This window comes from Aptenodytes patagonicus, chromosome Z (genome assembly GCF_965638725.1).
Source record: "Aptenodytes patagonicus chromosome Z, bAptPat1.pri.cur, whole genome shotgun sequence".
Lineage (NCBI taxonomy): Eukaryota > Metazoa > Chordata > Aves > Sphenisciformes > Spheniscidae > Aptenodytes > Aptenodytes patagonicus.
Genome location: NC_134982.1, coordinates 1723342 through 1740471, shown reverse-complemented (window position 1 = coordinate 1740471; position 17130 = coordinate 1723342). Strand labels below are relative to the sequence as shown.

General features: G+C 39.6%; 1 protein-coding gene across 1 annotated transcript; it reads left to right on the top strand.

Annotated features, from left to right (window-relative positions):
• Window positions 1-212: 212 nt before the first annotated feature.
• Window positions 213-15145, top strand: LOC143173019 (uncharacterized). Its single transcript, XM_076362968.1, has 10 exons — window positions 213-265; window positions 5598-5684; window positions 7488-7712; window positions 8961-9167; window positions 10431-10664; window positions 11444-11597; window positions 12749-12858; window positions 13003-13116; window positions 13767-13916; window positions 15037-15145. Exons 2-10 carry the CDS (start codon window positions 5607-5609, stop codon window positions 15139-15141), a joined length of 1377 nt encoding a protein of 458 aa, XP_076219083.1. The 5' UTR covers window positions 213-265; window positions 5598-5606; the 3' UTR covers window positions 15142-15145.
• Window positions 15146-17130: the final 1985 nt, after the last annotated feature.

The window sequence follows — 17130 nt, the reverse complement described above, 5'->3', positions numbered from 1 at the left end:
ACATTGACAGAACATCTTGAAAGAAGCCTTTTGTACCTCTTCTGAGGCTTATATAATGTAGCCTAGTATTTTATGCTGTCAGTAAACAATATGTATGGTGACATGCCTTTCTAGTGAACTGTTTCCTTCTAATCTGGATATTTATAGGTTCACGTGAGAAGGCGGGTACCTGAGCATGTGCTGATCCTGAGAAATGAAACAGAAGCCAGAAGAAAAAGCAGAAGGAATATTAGCTATGTATTTCCCATCTTCCTGTTAAGAATTAGTAAGTAGAGAGAGAATAATAAGTGACTTCATTTTATGACTGTCATAGAACTTTAACATAGGTAGATCATAGGTAATATGTAATAATATATTTCAGGCAGTCTTTATTGATCTTTTTCAAATGCTGAGAGCTAGATCTGAAATCGGAGTACAGACAATGAAATGACTCCTAGAAAACTTTTTGTTGAAGCTTTTATAAGCATTGCCGAGACATGAATGTACAAACCAACTAATAACTGTGGGTGTAACTGTTGTCTGTACTAAGATAGTATCTGTTTGCCAGAGGTCATTTTAAGGAATTCAGATGTGCAAGGAAAGATGAGGTTTTTTCCTGACATCGCACATGCCTGAATGCGGATCATGATGAATTTGCTCTACTTTTGCACTACTCTGGATGCTGTGTGTAGGTAGTTACGCATAGTGTGTGTATGCTGCATCGTTTGAGCTAGTATACCTCAGGCTCTCAGCACAACTAGTGTGGCACTGCCCAAGCTCTCATAGCTCTCCTGTTTCTGAAGGGGCTCGTGCCTATATAGCTCACAGTAGAAAGGTAGGTTTACTCATCCAGGTGTACAGATACTCCTTGGGGTGCTGGTAGCACAAGCAAGGTGGGCTCAAAGCATGACTTGATGCCCTGAGAGTACTTGGAGGTTATAGCATGCTCCCCACGTGTCCTGCTTGCAGGGGTGCATAGGACAAGTGTAAAGCACTCCCTATTCCCTTAGAACTTCTCTTGATGTTAGGGCAGAGTTTGTTTGCTATTTAGAAAGTCTTTTTCATTAATTCCCCCTTGGAGAATCCTTGTAGCTATCCATATTTGTGAGATGCCTCATTCTTTGGAGTTTTTTTTTATTAGCCTCCAGATATTTCTCCTTTATCAGTTTCATGTACTTTGGAGAATTTCGGCACAACTTTTTTTGGGTTTTATGGCACACAGACCTAGGTAACAACTAAAAGTATTGTTGACATTATTGAATATTCATATCTACTAACTTTATATTGGCCAGCTATGAAAGGCTTTGATAATGGATAAGGTCCAGTGTGTGAGGTACTGTACCACACCAGATGAAAGTCCCTTAAGCATATGAAACTAAGCAACAAATGAGTGACACTTCCTAGTTTTAAACAATATAAATTAAAATAAGAACAGAATAAAAAAAACCCAACAATAAAACACCATTAGTCAGTAAGTGGAAACAACTGGTTTCACTTTTTTTTTAAATGCTATTGAGATTTTTATGGCCTTTAAAGAGGGATTTGATCCCTTATATATCAATAGAAAAAAGTAACTTTTTGGTTGTATACACTGTTCTTGCAATTATAGCTGGAATTTAGTTTGCTTATAAGTTAGACTAAAGAAGTTGCCACTCAGGAAAAATAACAGAATGTGTAAATCAAGTACTAAACAAAATTGCCATATCCAAGATGTCAGTGATGTTCTTGTCCTTGAGGCTAGATCAGAGAAAAGGAATTTTATTGAACTACAGTCTTCCATAGTGACAGTGGGAAAAACAAAAAGGCAGGCAGAAAGACAGAGATTGGGATTTGGAGGAAATACTAAAATAAAATAGCAGGCTGGACAGAAGGAAAGTCACTTTCTCAGCAGGTTACAAGAACTGTTTGCTAAGGATGTGCACAAGTATTTGTGATCCTAGTATTTGCATATACAGGAAATCTTTTATTGGGAGGGCACTTCCTGAATTACAGCGTATATATATCAGTAAAACAGAGCTGAGGGAAGTAAAGGCTTTGATGAAGACAAGTATCGTGCTCTTAAATCTTGTGAACATCCTACCTGTGGTAAGACTGTGACTTGGCATGGTGGGAGGAAAATAGATGGGATTTTTGTCTCGGGGATTTTTGCCCTTTAAAGGCTTAATGAGAGGGTCAGTTGTGATACTGGTCTTGAAATGATTAGAATGACTGTATGCTGCAGTTATCTTTTCTTCTGTAACAGCCCATTTGCATTGGCAAATCTCTCTACATCACTGTATTCACACTGATACAAACAGGTGCTGATAAAGGAACACTTAATTTTAGGCTCCAGGTGTCAAGACTAACAGTGCTCCCCGCAGCGGGTTAATTTGGCTAGAGTTTATACCTGTTTTAGTCTGAAAAGGAGGATCTGAAAAACTGCAAACCCCGCAGTCACTCATTATCAACCTATTAATTCTTTTCCTATGTAATTCTGATGCTGCCAGAGCAGTTGTATTTGTTTTCCAAGAGATGCTTATGGCTTCTTGCATATATATAAGTATCTGGAATTGTGAAACCCTTGAAAATTATGATGTATGTTTTCTTTCTGGTTGATCATGGATTCTGTGATTTACCATGGTTTTTAATTTTTGTGTCCTTACTCAAAATATTTGGTCAACTTTACAGTTGGTAGGTCTCTCACTGTGCAGACAGAATTGCCGCTCAAAGGGAAATGAGAAAAACTTTTCATTAATTTTAATTGACCTGATCCTGCTGTTGCCGATTTGAATGGCTGAGCTTTCACAGCTCTTCCAGAACAGAAAAGAAAGGACTGCTGAGGAGAGATGGGCTCTGTCTCATAAGGAAGAATAAGCGCTTCTTTAAGTTTAGGCTTACCAACTCAGGAAGGAAGACTTTAAACTAGAATTAATGAGGACTGATGACAAAATAATGTGTTGTCAGTGGAAAGGTGACCAGAGGCATAGTAACCATGGATATAGGGTTTTTATAAAAAAGATTGAAGCAATATGGAAAACAGGATAGTGATTATGCCTGCTTAACATTTAAGATGTCTGTACTAGTGCAGGCTGTATGGAAACTAAATGGAAGAATGTACAAGGTTCTATTCAAAGTTGTGATTTAGGCAATGTAAATGTTTACTTGGTGGGATATTTCATTTGTTAATGAATTAATACAGAAAAAAAGTGGAGGTGGCTCCTGAAGAAAAGGGCAGGGAACATATGTTTCTCTATGAATATTTACCTTGGTATTGAAGTCTAGAATATAGAGGGAGATAATCTGTTAAAAGTATGCTTATGATAATAAAAGGAGAAAAAAGCCTGACTGTTGTTATGTTGAGGACCTACCATTAAGACCACCAAACCAAGAAGGATAAGATGGAAAGAACATTCTTGTAAACAACTGACAGAATAATTTGCCTTGAGGAGATACTAGCTAACCAAATATTTGTTGGGAAAAATAAATTGAATAGAGAGTATCCAGGGTATTTTTAGACTAGGATGATGTCAGGTTTTGATACAGAAGGTGAAGGTGAATACAAGAATTTTCTTACAAGGTTTTCAAGATTCTTAGAATGGAAAAGAGGAAGAATAGAAAAAAGCAACTACAAGAAATTCAAAGATCTGTTTGCAAAATCCTATGAAAAAAGTCTAGGAGAAAGGTGCTCAGGAGTTTGGCAGTTCATAAAAAACACATATATTTAAGATATAGTTGCAGGTTATCCTAATATGGAACAGTGAAAATAAATGTAATGTCTTGTAGTCCTCAATGGTCTTCAGGATGGAAGCATAATGGAAATAGCTAGAATTGTTCCTGAAGATGAGTCATCTTGGACTTCTGTGCTTTTTGGAAAGTCCAAAGTACAAAAATGAGAGACAAGGAGGAAGAGTTGTCGAAGATAGTAAAATAACCCAAAAGTTCCCTATTGCTTAGTAAGTCCCTTACTGATATAAGGGAGGACCAAGGAAAATTTTGGTCTGTGACCTCCCTGCAGAGAGTAATATATGTCAGTGAAGGTACAACATTTACTTATAACATCAATGGCAACAGGCAGTGGATAAAGTTCAGATTACGACAGGGAAGACGTGATTGATAGCTCTTATGCAAGCTACCTGTATTCAGTGGACTATGCCTACCAGCATTAACACTAAGCTCCTGGAGAAATGGCTGAAGCTATCTTCGAATTATCAGTAATGTTTAGAACTCAGTGCAGTCCCATAAGGGTCTAGAAATGGGACTAGCAAAGTAACTTTTAACAAAAAGTCAACTAAACGATACCAAAGAATTATAGGGCAATAAGCTTAACCTCAGTTTCGTAGAAGTTCAGAAGTACATAATCAAACATGGAATATGTCAAGGAAATAAGGAGGGGCGGGGAAGAGAGAAATATCGTTACAAACACTGTGTATTACACAAACCTAGTTTCCTTTTTATGACTGGGTAGCAACGTTTAACACTTGTGTTCGTCAAAACAAGGAATCATAGTCTATATTAAATTATTTTTAGGGAAGTATAAAGGTGGGTGAAAAACAGTACTTGGAGAACAGTTAGCAATTAGAAGTCTCTTGCTATTGGTGGAGTTAGAGAAGATCCAGAGGAGAGTGACTGAAATGATCATGGAGATAGAAGAGCTGCCTAATAGGGAGAGACTAAAAAGGCTGGGACCTTCAGCTTGGAGAGGGGAATGCGTGTTTGTTGCTGCTGAAATCCCACAATACAGAAATGTAGGAGGCCTTAAAGGAGCTAGTAGGAGCTCCATTTAGGACTGAGAAGTGCTCTTTGTTTTAACCAGCAAGCAGTAAACTTAGGAGGTCTGGGAGTATCAGCAGGTTCAGAAAAGACTTTGTCCAAGTCATGGTTTTTCACAGAATGAAATCTACAGGGAAGAGGCTATTTCCTCTAGCAGCTCTCATCCAACAGTTACGTGTGCTTGTAAAGTATGAGAGGTGTAACCTGGAAATAGTAGCCAGGCTATGCTCTCCCTTACCATTTCCTAAAGTCCTGTCAGAGAAAAAACACTGGGCTGGATGGTCTCACCTAGTAGGGCATTTCCTGGGTAGCGAGGTCCATTGCGGGAGGGTAAAATGTAACAGTTCTCTTGCAGCAAGAGTGATTTAGGCTTGTGAAAACCTTTTTAACAATAATAATACGTAAGCAGGGAAATGGGTTGCCAAAGAAGTTCTGCAACTTAAACCGTTTTTGTGGTTGTAAAAGTAGATTACACAACCAGCCAAAACTGTAATTTAAATATATTCGGTCCTTAGCATAGGTAAAGGAACTAGATGACCTCTGCTTCCCCCCCCCCCCCCCCGCCCCAAGTATTTGATGATTCAGACTATTTCATTGTCATGTTGTGTCTCTAGGGTTCATGTGATACATGAATAATGTTAAATCTGAATGTGGAAATTGTCAGACCTTTCTGTTGTCATTTAGTGAAGAAGAGTTTTTTTGTATTGCATCACATTTCTGCACAATGGTACTGCACTAAATGCCGTTAGTGTTACTATGCAGAAGATGAGTCACTTCCCTGGGCTCTGTAACATAACTGAGCACATATTGGAATTAACATTCTTTTGTTTCAATGTTTTTCTTGTCTTCTGTGGGCTAATCTATTTCAGCTTTACTAAATGGATAACCACGCATTTGAAATGCACGGAGAGAGCATACGAAGTTTGTCAAAAGAAAAAGAGTGGCCAAAGACAGAGGTACCAGCCATTTTCTTTTACAGTGCTATCAAAACATTATTAACAGAGTCAGACTGAAGATTAAACCCTTATTTTGTAACATGACCTAATCCTATACTATTAAGAAGGTCCTGAAGAAAATAAAAGCTGTAAAGGGCTTCAGTTGCTAAGGTCCTAAAATGCATAGCTCCATGTGCACTACCTAGGATCTGAACTGTGAGACATAATTGCCTGGCCCCACTTAAGTTAATAGTGAAATTCTTTATCCTCTAACTGCTGGACAAAGTAATTATCTTTGGAGGATTCCCCATTGATTTTAACAGAAAGAGCTACTTAAAAGCTCATCTTGTGGTAATGTTTAGTATCTCAACTGAGTTACACATTAGAGTACTGTTTCATCTTTCCTTTTTTTTTTGCCCTTGAGAAAAGTAATTGTCTGTAATTTTCCCATTAAAGTTTTTGCTTCTTGGGATTTGAATTAACTTCATGCAATAAGAGTTGGCATATCGTTTGTAAGCCGTTACATTTGTTTGCAGTCAGCACAGTGCTGCTTCTTGGCTATAAATATACCAAGGCTAGTGATTTCCTCACAACATAACTCACTCCACACAGTTGTACTGAGGTTGAATGTTCTGTATTAGTTATTATTATATAATATGTACAGCATTCTTTTGACTTTAAAAATAATTATTGAATTGGTGCCACTGCTGTGAAAATGCTGTAAATTAAAGGCCCTTCAAATCTGGAAAATGGGGATTTCGAACGCACTTAACTATAAAGCCTTGTTCTCTGACTCAGACTCTGTGGTCTGAGTACTACTGTTGGGATATTTAATTGAACACAAGCTTTAAAAAGGGAGTCATTTAAACTGAAGAAAAGATTATTACCGAATAGAATAGGGTGGTATTTTGAGCACTTTTCTGCTGGCAAGAGAAACGTATTTGTAAAGAGCTTTTGTCAAATAGATTCATGAAAAAGGTCATTTTGTTAAAATCAGCATGTAATTTTTAATTTTTTCATTTCTGATTGTTCAGCTTAAGAAATCAACATTCATAGCTCATCTTCAGGCACTCACCATCTGAAAAATCAGGCTTTTAAAGGTAGATCAAGCTGTGCACCCAGAATCAGTAGAGAGTTTTAAAATTTGGGCCCGAGAATGCAGTCTCTATTCATCTGAAGCTGCAACTTCGGCAGCAAAAATGGTTGAGGGACAGAAAACACTGAATATCCTCACCAAGGTGATGCTTCATGGTGCCAGAAGCGCCTTGGCCTTCTATAAAGAACTTGTGTGCTTCTGCATGCCCAGCTGCTTCTCCCCTTTGTCCTGAGCTGCTTCTCCCCTCCCCAGAGGCCTGAATGTCCACAAAGGAAATTTTCAGTAAAGAAATGATGCCCAGAGCAGTTAGTACAGATGAAATTTCCCCATTCTGGCCTGTCTTCTCCACTGCCAGGGAGCTGGGCCATGTGAGATGTGACGTAAAGCAGAGGCAGCATTTCCACCCCAGAGATGAAGGTGGATGCTACAAGTCCTCAGTATTTTGTGACATAGATTAGAAACAGCAATGAAAAAATCTTTAAGCGTTTGTGAGACCCCAGGATGAGGAAGATGTTTTTTTTGCTTGATGAAATGATGAAAGGACAGCAACAATCTGATAACGTACTCTACAAGGTTTTCCTGTACTGGGCCCAGTAATTTGGCTATACCTGTGTTTCTGAAAGGCATACTGTTTTGATTACAAAACAACTATGACAAACTTTCTCCTGTGTGTTAGATCTAATAAAGCTTTCTTTTTTGTTGGGGGGGGGACTTTTTATTAATTTCAGGAAAGAAAGGGCAGCTGGTCCCTAATGAAAGTCTTTCTAGTTTGTCTATTGGCCTGTGTTATCACCACCGCAATAGGAGTGCTGGCCCTGTCCTTGGTCTATGTAAAGAGCACTGCCTTTATGAAAGAGACGGATATTAAAGACGATGGTGCATCTTCCCCAAAACCAGATGAAAAAAGTGTGGATTTCAAATTCCAGTTCCTGAATCATCTGGAGAAATCAAAGGTAAATTGTTCATCTTGTGCAATGATATTCTAGCATCATTTATAGAAGTTTAATGAATTAATTTCACCTAACTCTTTCTTAAGCATTAGGTGATCAGTCTAAACCTGTTATCCAGGCTTCTTTTATAATCCATGGGGAGAGACACAAACTTCCTGACAGCGTTTCACTCCGATTCATAACAGATGTTGGAAGTGGTACGGATCTCTGGAGTGCCTCTTGGGGAGCTAAATAATTGCTCCAACAAATTAGGCTTGTAAGACAAGGCAACGGTTTTATATGTGATTCTGAAATTACAGAGTATGAAATTCTGAGTAACAAAACCAGAAAGATCAAATTTTAATGTAAGCCGAGTAGCATGCTAACCTTTTTGTTCTTAGGACTGGATTCAAACAAATTGTTATGTTGCAAGAAAAAACTCCGTGATCTTGTTTCAGTGAGCTAAAATGAATTAATTGACAATGTAATGAAGCCCTAGGAATTATGTAGTTTTTGTTTAGGTGTATTTTGATACTTACAGAAACATAACCTTTGACAAACTCTGAAGACGTGCTCCATCTTCTAAATATATCTTTATATAAAAAAATAACTCCTGATTAATTTTTGCTTTTCAGCGAAAGAGGGAAAAGAATAGATTAGGTAGCAGGGCACTTTAAACTGACAACATCCATTCTGGTACTTTTTCATGTTAGATTTAACTATGTAATTAATTTTCAAACAAAAAATGTTTGTAAGAATGAAAGAAAAGTGTTTCAGAGGAGAGCAACCCTTTTAATATGCCCTTCCTCAGTGCAAGATGATTCTTTTAAGTACAAAACATGTTCTAGAGGCAGTACAAATATTGGGAAGGGAACAGTTTCAGGTGCAAATAGTTTTCAACCATAGAAACTCAGGAAAATATCTTGCTTGGGAAATGTTCTAAATGTTTTCAATCTAAAAGTTTAAGCGTATATGTAACTGATTCCCCAAATCAAAGTCCAGAATGACGTAAAAAGAGGAGGAGCGGATAATTTTGTTCTTGATATCACTATATCTCTCGTTTGTAGAAACAATACTGTTACATCATGATGTGAGAAAGTATATAAATGATTGTGAAAAGTGACTAAAATACATACAGAGAGAATCCTCACTAAGAAAAGGAACAGGTCCCTTCAGTATTGCCCAGACCAAGAATTTTCTGAACTATTTTTGGATTGTTTGGTCACCACTGTCCACAATTAATACAGTTCTCCGCTCTCACTAACTTTACAGGTACATAAGTACCCAGGTGGTGAAATTCAGTGGGCAAGATTCAGGAAGGATGTAAAGGAATATCAAAGTGATGAAGAAATGGAATTTGGAAAAAGTATCAATAACCATTGCTCCAAAATGACTTTTGGAACCTTACGGATCAAAAGCAAAGGGCTTCGGGCTCCCCATTGGCATTTTAATGCCAATGAACACGGCTACCTGCTACAGGTATTATCTGATTATTTCAGCTTTCCCAATTGGTTTTGCAGTTTCAAGCATCATGTATATATAGAAGATGTACATATCTAAAAAAAAAATTACATATTATATACAAATGTTAACAGGTAATAAAAGCAAAATTACCACTGATTTATGTATGACACTGGTTCTCTTGCTTGAAATAACATTTTCAAATGGAGATGCTTAAAATAGGCTGTTTAATGTTGTTATTTGCAAGACTACTAAACACCTGTAGCTTCCAATGAAGTATAAAAACTGAGGTCAGAGGACCTGAAAGTTACAGAGTTTTATGTACTTATCCAAGTACTTAGAATGATTAAAGTAATTATATTAGAGAACCGTTGCAGAATCACAGAGATGGACTGTTCAGTTTCTTAAGAAAGCCTCTGGCTCCATCCCCTGTATTGATGCAGGATAAGAACACCTAAAGCGTATCTGACGGTTTTGTTCAGTTTTTAAAAATTTTCAACAAAGGAGCTATTACAAAATCAAAAAATAGTTGTCTCCCATGTTTCATCACACAAACCATTAGAATGTTTGTGCTGGTACACAAACCACATTTTTGTTTATTGCAAAAAAACCCTCCTAATTTCTCCTTGTTTATCTCCATTGTTTTGTTCCCGCACAGTCTTCTCTTTCCTAGACCAAATACCCCTCCCTTTTCCCCCCAAAATAAATCTTTGAAAAGGTTTGCCCTGTCTGACCTGAGTGTCAAATTTCAAATCTGTAAAAATAAAGAAAATAAGAGATCAATAGAAACTCACCGTGAGGAATTCAAGATAGCATGTTAATTTGAAAACAAAATGATCTTTCTTTGGAAGCACAGGTACTTAGATATATCTAAATTATTAATTTATTTCTAAGAATAATTATTCCTATTTTGATCAGCACAGAACTGAACAGCTCCAGCTGGGTGGGGTATCCTCCTTGGAGTAAGGCATTCCACAAATGCCTAGTCCTCTCTCCAGCAGTTTTTGGTCAAAGATGGCTCCTTTATAGCTGCTCACAGCCTCTTTAATAAGAAATGGTTTAAGTATGAGCAATGTGTATTTGTCATTTGTTCCTTAAACCTTCTAAAATTTTGTCACTTAAAATGCTATTCTGGATTTAAGTTCACAAAGGCTGGTTAGAGAGTGCATTAGGATCTGTTTTTTCCTAACAGCCTTCAGGTTATTTGAATTATTGATTTGCTGCATATGGATTAAATGAGAGAACTTCCATTATGATCGTTAAGCTCTGATTATGTTACAGGGTACTGCCTGGATTGGAGTAATTGGTGCAGATGACAGCGTGGTTACCACGTACAATGTCACGGCTGGTCAAGTGATCTTCTTCCCTAGAAACACTGTGCATTGGGTAAAGAATGTAGGATCAGAAGACTGTGTGTTCTTGCTGTTCTTTACAACACATGAAGAACTTCAGACCTTGGATGTAGATGATGCATTTTTCTCTACTCCAGAGGATATAGCAGCTAGAGCATTAAAGGTCTGTATGATAGGATAGCCAGCCTCTATCTAGTCTTCTACACGTTAACATGGCAGTCCAGGCTCCCTCTGTGTATTTTTTGGAGAGGATGTTCCCTACCTCAGCTGTTCTCTCTAGTCCCATCAGTGTGGAAGGATGTACACATGTCCTTTGTGTATCACTGTGCCACCCTGTGTGTTCCTTTATACACAAGGAGAAATAAATGATGATGCTCTCTCCAAGAAACTTCTTCTCCTTTTCACACTTATCCCCGGTTCATGAAGAATTTTCCATATTTCCAAGGGTGGAAGGGAAAATAATATAGTGAAGCCCAAAGCAAATTTCCCAATAGACCCTTGATGAATTCTGTGGTATGAGAAGGTCTCATAGAAAACTATAGATAAGTCCATCTCCTTGTTAAAATTGATCTTATTTGAACTGACTAGTTGGCAATGTCCCTTCAGCAAGAATACAGCCACAGAGTTTCTGCTGAGTCTGAGGAATTTGCATGTTCAAACCACAGAATTATGATAGACCTTCCCACCCTGAAACAGTTTGATGGGAGATGGATTGAGTTTCCCTTCTGCTTCAAATCTCTGTGGTAACTGCGAAGGAAGGGCAGAGCAAAGGAGCAAAATAGAGTATTGACGGGGCTAGGTAGTTAAAGAGATGAGGTACGTTCATGAGGCAAAATTTGTCTACCACCAGGTACTAAGGTGGGATATTCAATGAAGCAAAATTTTAATTCCTCCGTTTGCTGTGTGTCTCTGTCAACTTAATATGCATTGTGTGTCCCGCAGCCACAAGGAGGAGTTAACTTCATCAGAACATTCAAGAAACAAGTAGAAGATCAAGCAGTTAACCTCCCACCAAACTTAAATGAGCTTGTACAAAATGCCACCTATGTGCAGTCTCCGGACAACCTTGTATGGCAGTACTTCTACAATCTCAAAGGTATACATCTCGGAACTTTGTATGTAAGAGCTCTCCGTGTTTCTGGAAGGGGAGAGGAGTGGATCTGTAATCAATTCACTGAAACAGGAGTTAAAAAGTATATAGAGAAATGACAAGAATTTAAGGAGATAAAATGAAAAATATATTGGTAATACATCTAATTACTGCCCTTTGAAGATGTATAACCTAATTCTTATCTCAAAGTAGTTTACCCTTTGGATTTTAATGTTGCTATCTGCAACAGTAGGTATGAGAGCAGAATGCCAGTAAGCAGCAGGGCATGAACTAAATACTTCTCAGCTCAAGGTTCTCTCCTGATGTATGTAACCAGGACTGGTGTGTTCCCTGCTATAGTTAAGTTAAGCAGTAACCTAAACCTAAACTTTTCATTCAGAAATTGAAATCTAATAGGCCAGGAAGCCCTGCAGCAGATTAGCTGGAGAGTGGCTGATGCTGAGCTGCTTAGAATATCTTGCGTTTGCATATGAAACGTCAATGAATAAACACCTTAACATATACCTAATTATGTCCTCCCTTTTCTTCTACAAATACAGCTTCACAAACAGCATTGAACCATATTCACTGTTTGGTTTATCGACAATTGTATTAAACAACCCTCTGTACTGCCTGGATCTAGTGATTATCAGTGAGCACCTAATAAACACAGATGGCAAAACTTAATTCCAAGTAATATAGTCTATTCAAAAAGCTATAAAAAGCAAATATGGGTCCAGAGCTCCACACACAGCTGATGGAGGTCATGAGAAGTAGATGTGTGACAAAAATCTTTGCACTTGGACCAGAATGTTCTTCTGCATTGGCAGTACTTTACAAAATATTGTGACACACAATCAGTGCCATAAAGGTTAACATGAATTAATATACTGAAAGTCAGCGTGTTCTTTGAGTGTATTGTTAATGATAGCAGTTTGGGATGGAAAAAATGTAGTTGACTTTTTCATTATGGTTATCTGACTACTAGTGCGTGAAGGATAGATAAGCTAAATGGGCTTTCTTTTTGGTTCCAGAGGCTCGTAAGATTCGAGGCCTCAAGTTTAGTACATAGTAATGACTTGAAGTTGGCCAATACACTAACAAGCAACGTTAACCAAGCCTTGTTGGAAATGCTCATTTAACTGTCTTTGTTTTAGGGTCAGCAAAATATCCTTTTCCAGGAGGAATCTTCCAGTGGGCTCGCTACCGCATAAATGGCACAGGACTAAATGAAACGGAAAAAATTTTTAGTGAGTCACTGAACAAGGTGTGTGCTTTCAGTTGGATACTGTAGCTATTTAAACATAAGGCAGAGTATGCAATTTCTGTGGGTTCTTCACTGCTTTGTCATGTATAACAGGGATACAACAAACTTGGATGGTTTTCTGAACGTTTTTGTTCTGCTTTTCAGCATGAAAATACCCTGACCTTAGCAACTCTCAGGATATTCAGCAACAGACTGGGGCAGCCTCATTTCCACTTCAATGCTAACGAGATGGGTTATGTCATTAGCGGCTGTGGACAGGTAATTTGTAACATCGGTGAGGGATAAGTCAGTGGAGTTTTGGCTGTATAACAATTACAGACCTAATAACCGATTCCCAGCCCTGATTAATAATACCACAATTAGTAGTATTACAAAACTTTCAGTGTCCACACTTTCCTTTTCCATACAAAATTTTGATCTGGGTTACATTTGCGGAAGCTTGTCTAGTCAAAGGGGAGTTAGACAAAGAGCAGAATTTGTCCATCTTGTTAAGTTGTTCAGCAAAATCACGTATGTTTATGACAGGAATTCCCACGCTCCTGCATGCTGGGAGTACAAACTAAAAAAGCAATACTTTTGATTTAGCGCCTCTGAGGAACAGATAAATAGAGAAAATTTAGTGAGTATTAAGATTTAGACTGCAGGATTTTATTATGTTTTTCACTCAGTGCAAATTTGAAGTGCAAAGGTAATTGAGATGGAACGATGAGACTCCATAATGTGAGGACTTACCGTGTTCTTACTCAGGAATTTGCCTAGGACCCCTCTACCTTTTTGGAGTCTCAGTGAAAGCACTGATGCTACCCTAGCTGATTTCAGTGCGGTGCTGGGACCGTCACTGTGTATTTATCCAATAACAGCACACTGAAAATTGTTGTTGTTGAATATTGCTGCTTTACTTGCAACAGGCTGGAGTTATTCTCTCATCTGGAGTCACCGCCAGCTTCAACATTGGCATTGGAGATGTCATATTTTTCCCTGTTGGAACCCAACATTATATCAAGAGCATATGTGATGAGGATTTGCTTTTGATTCTAGCCTACAGTACGGGGAACCAGGTGAGAATTCATATGGGCAAGGGGAGTAAAAAAATGTTCAACTGTACATAATCTCATGCTTTCCTCATGCACATAAGCTTTATGCTTTGGTGCACACATTTCAAAAGAAATTCTGAGAATATGTTGGGTACACTGACAGTGCAAATTCACCTATCAACACTCTGTACACCTATCAAAACTCTGTACACGGAAACAGGAGGTGGGGAAGACAAAGAAAAGGTCTGTGGTAGGGTGTGACATGTGCCCGTGTGTGTGTGCGTGTAAGACAGATGGAATTCAGATCATGTTTGTGCATGAGGTACTGCTGGTGTTTAAGAGACGGAGCTTGTCCTTGAGCAGACGGGACAGGCTGAGGGTCATAGAATCATAGAATCATTGAGGTTGGAAAAGACCTCTAAGATCATCGAGTCCAACCGTTGACCCAACACCACCATGCCCACTAAACCATGTCCCTCAGCGCCTCATCTACTCGTCTTTTAAATACCTCCAGGGATGGGGACTCCACCACTTCCCCGGGCAGCCTGTTCCAATGTTTCACCACTCTTTCAGTAAAGACATTTTTCCTCACGTCCAATCTAAACCTCCCCTGGCGCAACTTGAGGCCATTTCCTCTTGTCCTATCACTAGTTACTTGGGAGAAGAGACCGACCCCCACCTCGCTACAACCTCCTTTCAGGTGGTTGTAGAGAGCAATGGGGTCTCCCCTGAGTCTCCTTTTCTCCAGGCTGAACAACCCCAGTTCCCTCAGCCGCTCCTCATAAGACTTGTTCTCCAGACCCCTCACCAGCCTCGTTGCCCTTCTCTGGACACGCTCCAGCACCTCGACGTCCTTCTTGTAGTGAGGGTCTTTACAAGCTGAGCACCCACAAAGGGAAAGATCTTCATAAGCCTCGAACAGGTCTATATCTTAGGAGCCAGAGCAAGGGTGTATTTATCTAAGGTTACACGTATCCAGTGATCTTGATAGCCCAGTGTAAGACATGCCATTAGTTATATGCTTTTATATTAATTCATTTTCATCTTGGATTTGAGCTGCACTTTAGTATTCCGTATTATTAACACTGTAAAAATGATCAGGTAGCTATGAGTATTCTTTTTAAAATATTCTTTTTCTTCATAGCTGGAAACTCTTCGTATGAATAAATACTTCCGTGGAACAGCAGATCATATCCTTGCTCAGCTTTTTTTCAAGAAGCAGGCTGAGTTTAAGAAGTTCTCAAATTAGGCAAATAACCTCTCTTAGCAGTTAATGGCTCTAAGAATTTTTCATGATCACCGTGTTTCTAGCAGTACTTTTTGGTACCTTTCTCGCTATTTATCCAGAAGAGATGTTCAGAAAAAAGAAGAGTTTGGGGTTATTAATTATAAAAATTATTTTCTTTTTGTATTTTATCATGTTTTATTTATAGTACAATGTAATGTGATTGTAAATTAAAGTAATTTCTACCATTACAATTGCTCTGTATAACATCCATTCTCTCGCGCTACTGAAGTTCACATTGATTTTCTGTCACGTAGACAGCGCTCTTATCTAGCAGCGTGTTTACACAAATACGGCGTGACAGCTCGGTCTATCCCCAACCCGGGTATTGTGTGTTAAGCCCTGCATCTAACAGTGATGGCAGGAACGAGTTCGTCATACGTTCAGGTCATATTCACTCTCCCTCCCCTAACTCCTTCTCGTGTAAATATTTAATTACAGCCAACAGGATGGCTGCAACAGGGATGCAGGGAGATCTTTCTCTGTTTCCCATGGGTGAGGGTGTATTTTTTTTTTCTGTCTCAGGAAATATTTGCTTACTTCATGGGGTTTAAATCAAATTAGGATCAAAGTGGTTTACCGATTTATCGTCACGTAATAAACAAGGATTCAGTGAAATACACAGTTGGGATTCAATTTCATGTCTTACCAAGGCTCTAGGTAATCCCCTGGCTACCCTTTAATCCCGCTGAAGGTCATATTCCTCTTCAGCTTTATCAGTTTGGGGCAACCATCCCATCAGCTTGGGGTACTCCACTTGCAGCTGCTGCCACGCTCCCCTTCCTACCGCACAGGCTGGGGTTGTCCCAGCCATTCACAGAGCAGAGGGAGTGGCTGTGCAGGTCCCGGCACAAACCTCTTCTCAAAGAGAAGACTGCAGACCCCAACGGGGCTGAGGCGTTGACGTTCTTGAAGGCAACGAACAAAGATATTACAGGCATGTCCAGGAGGAGAAGTTTCACTGTCGCATAATTCACCTGCAGCCCAGCGTTGCTTTTAAAGGCCAGAAACAATGCCTAAAATAGGAGTTGGACATAAAAGGCTTGCTATGACCTAGCTCAGGTCACCGCTGTCCCAGAGGGACCTGCCTCATCCCCTGTCCCACCAGGGCTCACAGGAGCAGTATTTCTTCTGTGCCACGTCCCTACTGGCCACCGCCTGGCCTGGCCTTGACCCCAGCCTCACAGACAGTACCAGAGCTGGATAAGCCCTCTAAGTCATGCTGCGCCCCAAGGGTGTCGTGGTTTAACCTCAGCCGGCAACTGAGCCCCACCCAGCCGCTCGCTCACTGCCCCCCAGCCCCGGTGGGATGGGGGAGAGAATTGGAAGAGTGAAAGTGAGAAAATGCGTGGGTTGAGATAAAAACAGTTCAATAATTGAAATAGAATATAATAATAATAATAATACACAAAGCAAGTGATGCACAGTACAATTGCTCACCACCCGCCGACCGATGCCCAGCCAGTCCCCGAGCAGCGGCCCCCCCGGCCAGCTTTCCACAGTTTATGTACTGAGCATGACGTCCCATGGTATGGAATGTCCCTTTGGCCAGTTTGGCTGTGCCCCCTCCCAGCTTCTTGTGCACCTCCAGCCTGCTCAGTCGGTAGAGCATGGGAAGCTGCAAAGTCCTTGACTAGTGTAAGCACTGCTCAGCAACAACTAAAACATCGGTGTGTTATCAACATTGTTCTCATCCTAAATCCAAAACACAGCACTGTACCAGCTACTAGGAAGGAAATTAACTCTATCCCTGCCGAAACCAGGACAAAGGGGTGGAGACCTGGCTTATTATTAGGTTATTAAGTGCTTCCAGGTGTTAGGAGAGAAACAGGCGGGTTTCTCAGGTGCTGGGAGTCAATCAGCCCAAGGCTCTGGTTTAAAACAATTCAGCTGGGAAAAGGAAGGTTTAAATGCTGGGTTCTCAGTTGAGATGCTCCTTTGGAGACCCGGAGG

Coding starts and splice junctions, on each gene's coding strand:
- LOC143173019 (XM_076362968.1), top strand. CDS start 5,607: ATGGATAACCACGCATTTGAAATGCACGGAGAGAGCATACGAAGTTTG. Junction 10,665..11,443: donor TAGCAGCTAGAGCATTAAAG/GTCTGTATGATA, acceptor TGTGTCCCGCAG/CCACAAGGAGGAGTTAACTT. Junction 13,117..13,766: donor TCATTAGCGGCTGTGGACAG/GTAATTTGTAAC, acceptor TACTTGCAACAG/GCTGGAGTTATTCTCTCATC.